General features: G+C 38.1%; 2 protein-coding genes and 1 long non-coding RNA gene across 4 annotated transcripts; 1 reads left to right on the forward strand and 2 right to left on the reverse strand.

The window, feature by feature from the left end:
- Positions 1 to 1,032: 1,032 nt before the first annotated feature.
- LOC113322510 (probable glycosyltransferase At5g20260) lies at positions 1,033 to 3,844 on the forward strand. Of its 2 annotated transcripts, none has more exons than XM_026570607.1 (4): positions 1,033 to 1,458; positions 1,554 to 1,714; positions 2,098 to 2,452; positions 2,682 to 3,844. In XM_026570607.1, exons 1-4 carry the CDS (start codon positions 1,144 to 1,146, stop codon positions 3,342 to 3,344), a joined length of 1,494 nt encoding a protein of 497 aa, XP_026426392.1. In that variant the 5' UTR covers positions 1,033 to 1,143; the 3' UTR covers positions 3,345 to 3,844. The 2 variants fall into 2 exon arrangements, with proteins under 2 accessions (XP_026426392.1, XP_026426393.1); XM_026570608.1 differs by having other exon boundaries at positions 1,566 to 1,714.
- On the reverse strand, positions 1,649 to 3,098 carry LOC113322512. The gene is made up of 3 exons (XR_003347168.1): positions 2,962 to 3,098; positions 2,610 to 2,874; positions 1,649 to 2,497 (listed from the first exon to the last, which is right to left on the reverse strand). It is a non-coding gene; the product is annotated as an uncharacterized LOC113322512 (long non-coding RNA).
- A 147-nt stretch (positions 3,845 to 3,991) lies between the features above and the next one.
- Positions 3,992 to 4,803, reverse strand: LOC113322511 (acyl-coenzyme A thioesterase 13). Its single transcript, XM_026570609.1, has 3 exons — positions 4,559 to 4,803; positions 4,332 to 4,472; positions 3,992 to 4,238 (listed from the first exon to the last, which is right to left on the reverse strand). The coding sequence occupies exons 1-3, from the start codon at positions 4,748 to 4,750 to the stop codon at positions 4,095 to 4,097; spliced, it is 477 nt and encodes a 158-aa protein (XP_026426394.1). The 5' UTR covers positions 4,751 to 4,803; the 3' UTR covers positions 3,992 to 4,094.
- Between the last annotated feature and the right edge of the window lie 294 nt (positions 4,804 to 5,097).

Here is a 5,097-nt window from a genome sequence, read left to right on the forward strand (position 1 = left end):
TCTATAGAGCTAGAGTTTAAGAAGCTATTGATTTGTCCTATAAAGTTGGCTGGGTCAGGATGGATTCTCTCAAAAACTACCGAGCATCTAAATTTCCAAATAAACCAAATTGTGGTGGATATTTTTGCCAGATTATGTCTCAAGTTGTCTTCTGTAATCCACCATTTGATCCAATCAATAATGGAATTGGGAGTAATTTGGCGTAAGATGTTATGAAGGGAGAGACCAAACCAGACTAAATGGACACCCACATAAGAGATGGGCTTCCGTTTCCAGCATTTGGTTATTACATAAATGGCAAAACGGATTGATTCCCTTGTTGTGAGCACCTAGTCTCGCCGAAGTTGGTAGCACTTTTTGAGCTAGTTTCTAGATTAACAGTTTGATCCTTGGTATAACTTGAATACTCCAAATCTTGTTCCATAGGAAATAAATTGGAACGGTATCATCTATATCTTGTTTGGATAAATAAGTATAGACGTTTTTGGCTGAAAATTTTCCCGAATGATGATGTCTCCATCTGATCACGTCTTGTTCATGGTTTTTTGGATTTAAAGCTTGAATTTTTTCCTTATTCGCTGGGTCAAAAAATTTGTTTAGCTTTTCCTGATCCCATTTATTTTGTTTAGATACAGCAAGAGCTAGAGATGCAGCAAGAGCTAGATCCCGGAGGGCCCTTCTGGAAGTTGTTCTATGGGCCAAAGATAAGGGAGTTACGGCTTTACACGTTGAAGGAGATTGTCAAAATGTATGTGAATGGCAACTTTGACAAACATAAACTTGATTTTATCTTCTTTTGGTAATTGGAAACGCACTTTTGTAAAAAGAGATGTAAATCATGTGGCTCATGCGTTAGCAACATGGTTGAAGACGGCAAACTCTGAAAATGTCTTCTAGTTTTCCTGCTTGGATATCTAAATGTACCCATAGGGATGAGTCACCTTTATTAATATAAATCTCTTTTCGTTCTAAAAAAAAATGTGTTTTTATCTTGAACATCAAAACACCAGGTAGGTAAGGCATCAGGCATCATCAATTTTCAACATCGACCAATAAATGAGGGATCTCATAAAAAAAATTATTAAAAGAAAAAATTATAAAGTTGAGGAACAAGTAAACAAATGAAAGAAACAAACAAAGACTATGGCAGCATTCTTGAATAGTCCCTTCCTGTTCTCAACTCTTCTTTTTCTCCACAGTCTGTTCTTATACTCCTCAAGTGAGCATCAACACTACATCAGTTACTCATCACATTCATCAAGCTTTTCATTTGATGATCAAAATCATAGCCTCAAATTTGGAAACACCCAAATTTCTCATTCTTCTTCTCCCACTGATGGCTTTCTCTCAAATACTTCCAATATTAGTAATGGCACTTCCATTAATGGAAGTGGAAGTAGTAGCCTTGTTACTACAATTTCCACAACTAATTATTATACTGGTAATCATCATGGCAGAGTAAGTCAGATTAAACCCATAATTCATTTTTCAAAACCTTAATGACTTTTTTGGGACATCACAATTGATTCTTTTTCTTTGGCACTGTTGAGTAGGATAAGAAACAGAATAAGAAGAAGAATTTGAAGATTTTGGAAGAGGGTTTGGCCAGAGCCAGAGCTGCAATTATTCAAGCTACTCGTAACACAAATGGGAAGGAAGACTTCAAATTCATCTCCAAAAGATCAATTTACAGAAACCCTGATGCCTTTTATCAGTTAAGACTTCACCCTAACCTCCTTTTATTGTTGTTAGTGTTAATTCATTTTCAGGTACCATTCAAAATGCACAACTGCACAAGACTGTCCCAACTGACACTAATAAATGAGATACATTGTTTCTGATACACCATTCAAGACTATGGGAATTCCAAAGTTAGACAAATGTGGCTTCATATAGTCTCCAATGCAGGCTTTAGGATCATATTCTGGTTCAGTTTATTCCATGGTCCTTCAACCACATTTGAATTATCCACTTGCCAAATACACTAGTCCATCCATGCAGCATTGGTCATCCACATTGATCGTTGTACGCGCCAAACATTATTTTGGAAGGAATTCAATATAACTATTTTGTTATTCGTTTGCTGAATTCTTTTAGGAGCCACATCGAAATGGAGAAACGGTTCAAGGTATGGACTTACAAGGAAGGAGAGCTACCACTAGTTCATGAAGGACCATTGAACAACATATACTCAACAGAAGGACAGTTTATTGATGAGATGGAGAGTGGGGCAAGCCAATTCTCAGCTCAACATCCTGAACAAGCCCATGTTTTCTTCCTCCCATTTAGTGTGGCTCGGCTTCGTCGATTTGTGTTTAAACCCGAACCATCCTTACCACAGGAACGCCTCAATTTGTTCGTAACTGATTATATACGAGTCATATCGAGTAGGTACCCATTCTGGAATAGATCTGCTGGTGCTGACCATTTCATGGTTTCTTGTCATGATTGGGTGAGATTTCCGGTTAGTTCTTGTTATCATTTCAATTAAGCGGACCTGCAGGACACCATAACATAAAATTCAAGCTTGCGATTAGTTGCCATAGTTTATTTCGTATGTGATTGTCATTGAATTCTAACAGGTAGCTTGAGATTGGTTTTAGTATTACCTTACAGCCCCAAAAGCATTTTGGTTGCACTATGATTAAATTTGTTTGTAATGTTACATTTGCATATTTCAGGGACCAAATATATCTATTGGTAGGCCCGAACTCTTCAAAAACTTCATTAGAGTTCTCTGCAATGCCAACACCTCAGAAGGTTTTCTTCCGGAAAGAGATGTATCACTACCTGAAGTAAAACTCCCATTCGGACAGCTAACTCTCCCAAAGCATGGTGTACCTCCATCAGAACGCTCAATCCTTGCCTTCTTCGCTGGTAGGGTACATGGTAGAATAAGAAAAGTACTGATGAAACATTGGAAAGATAAAGATGTGGAAGTTCAAGTTTACGACTACTTACCAAAATCCCAAAGTTATGCTGAAAAGATGGGCCAAAGTAAGTTTTGTCTGTGCCCCAGCGGATGGGAAGTTGCAAGTCCACGAGTTGTGGAATCCATTTTTGCTGGTTGCATTCCAGTTATAATTTCCACCAGTTACCTGCTCCCTTTTAGTGATGTACTTGATTGGAGCCAGTTTTCCGTTACAATACCTGTTCAGAAAATACCTATGATTAAGGATTTGCTGAAAAGTATATCGGTTAGTGAGTATACGAAAATGCACAGGAGACTGAAACAAGTACAGAGACATTTCACAGTGAATCGACCTTCGAAGAGGTTTGATCTGATTCGGATGGTACTCCATTCTGTGTGGCTAAGGAGATTAAATGTTGGGTTGATCTCTTAATGTTTGTTGCCAACCAGCTAGAAATGTAGTCGAATTTGAAATAGTACTATGAAGAAAAAAAAAAAGATACAGTATTTGTTACTATTTTATTTGTATGCAAACCTTCCTCCTTGTTACCTGCAGCTCTTCTTTCTAATTCCACAAAAGAAGAAGAGAAGGATGGTCTCCTCTGAGCGCCCTGCATTATTCAAGTCTCCATGTCTTCTACATAACACTCTTTTCTAGTCAGTTATACCTCCTCCTATTGCTCTAATGAAAACTTGCACAAGCTATGTTTCAGATACTGAAACTCAGTTTATGAAACAAGCGTTTGATCAATGCGAGTCGGTGATGATGCATTAAGATACTTTGATATAATGGTTGTCATGAACCCCTTGCCATAGACTTTTGGAAGCACACAATCGAACTTCACTGACACCAAGGCTAATGCACACCTCATAAATTCATCAGGACATCCACCAAACAAATTCGCATAAGATTGGCACACATCGGGTCATGATCCAACGGAACATGCTTGAACTATCGGAACAGCCGCGGCTGCAGCCATATATTGCAACTAAAGAAACTTCCACACTGACGGATGTAGTTCTGATTGTTAAACAAAATATTCATGTCTAATGCAAAAATATAAGAAACAACACCTAGAGTAAACTGATAAGAGGTTTTGTTTTATTTCATACATGGACATAGATACAAGTACATGCCGGCAATAGCAGAACTTAAAAACTAAGTTCATAGAGTGAAATGACATCACATTTTGCTTGCAACTCTACAAAACAATGAGTGACGACCTTCAGCAATGATTTCACCTGTTTCTTTGTTTTTGATTAGAACACTTGTTCCGAAGTAACCTCGTTTCTGTCCCAATGCCCTGGACACAATCTCTAACTCATCCTACAAATTTCCCAAACACAAAATCAAGAAAGTTATGTATGCATCAATCAACACATAAAATTCAGGGTTCAGGGTTCTATCTAGTTTTCTTACATTGAGCTTGGCAGTTGATAAGTATGAAATCGACATATCAACTGAAACTTTCATGGGTTGATCATCACTGTGAACTGCAGCAGCACCAATTTCATCAACTAGGGTTGCAATTGCACCTTTAGCCAAATTACCATTTGAATCCTACAAAATTCAATCGTACAAAATTCAAATACAGATTCTGGAAGTTCTATTGCTAAGGGAATTAGGGTTTTCAATTGTGATCTTACAGTGAGTCGACGAGGAACTTTGAAAGAGCAAACGACAAGACCAGGTTCAACTCGGTCGACTCGGGTTCCCGCAAGTGTAAAATATTCGTAGAAACTCGTTTTCTTTTGAACTAGGTTAGCTAAATCGTCAAGTCTTGAGACTGACTCAGTTTGTTCCTTTGTCAACTCGAGAACTTCTCTCGCTCTTTCCATTTTCCTTTTCTTTTCTTCGGTACTCTCTAGTCTCTGGACACTAAAGACTTCACTTCGTGGCTTTATATCTGTCACTGGGCAAAAGGGCCTTAAGTCGTAGGATATCAAGATCTTTAATTGAACCCGAACTGTGGAACCCAAAATTTTAATGCATACACTTGGATACTAGAGATTTCACTTCGTGGCTTTATCAGGGGTCAGCATTTGGCATGTTATCCGCACATTTAATCGGGACCAGTCGTATTTTTGTGGACGGATGTCCGGACCGTTCGTTAATGGATTGGATGCAGGTAACATTTCTTAAATCCAACGGATTATGGATTGAATATGGATGCAATCTTAAAAAT

Source organism: Papaver somniferum, chromosome 11 (genome assembly GCF_003573695.1).
Source record: "Papaver somniferum cultivar HN1 chromosome 11, ASM357369v1, whole genome shotgun sequence".
In the NCBI taxonomy this organism is placed as follows: domain Eukaryota; kingdom Viridiplantae; phylum Streptophyta; class Magnoliopsida; order Ranunculales; family Papaveraceae; genus Papaver; species Papaver somniferum.

Coding starts and splice junctions, on each gene's coding strand:
- LOC113322510 (XM_026570607.1), top strand. CDS start 1,144: ATGGCAGCATTCTTGAATAGTCCCTTCCTGTTCTCAACTCTTCTTTTT. Junction 1,459..1,553: donor CTGGTAATCATCATGGCAGA/GTAAGTCAGATT, acceptor ACTGTTGAGTAG/GATAAGAAACAGAATAAGAA. Junction 2,453..2,681: donor TGGTTTCTTGTCATGATTGG/GTGAGATTTCCG, acceptor TGCATATTTCAG/GGACCAAATATATCTATTGG.
- LOC113322511 (XM_026570609.1), bottom strand. CDS start 4,750: ATGGAAAGAGCGAGAGAAGTTCTCGAGTTGACAAAGGAACAAACTGAG. Junction 4,473..4,558: donor AAGTTCCTCGTCGACTCACT/GTAAGATCACAA, acceptor TGAATTTTGTAG/GATTCAAATGGTAATTTGGC. Junction 4,239..4,331: donor TATCAACTGCCAAGCTCAAT/GTAAGAAAACTA, acceptor GGAAATTTGTAG/GATGAGTTAGAGATTGTGTC.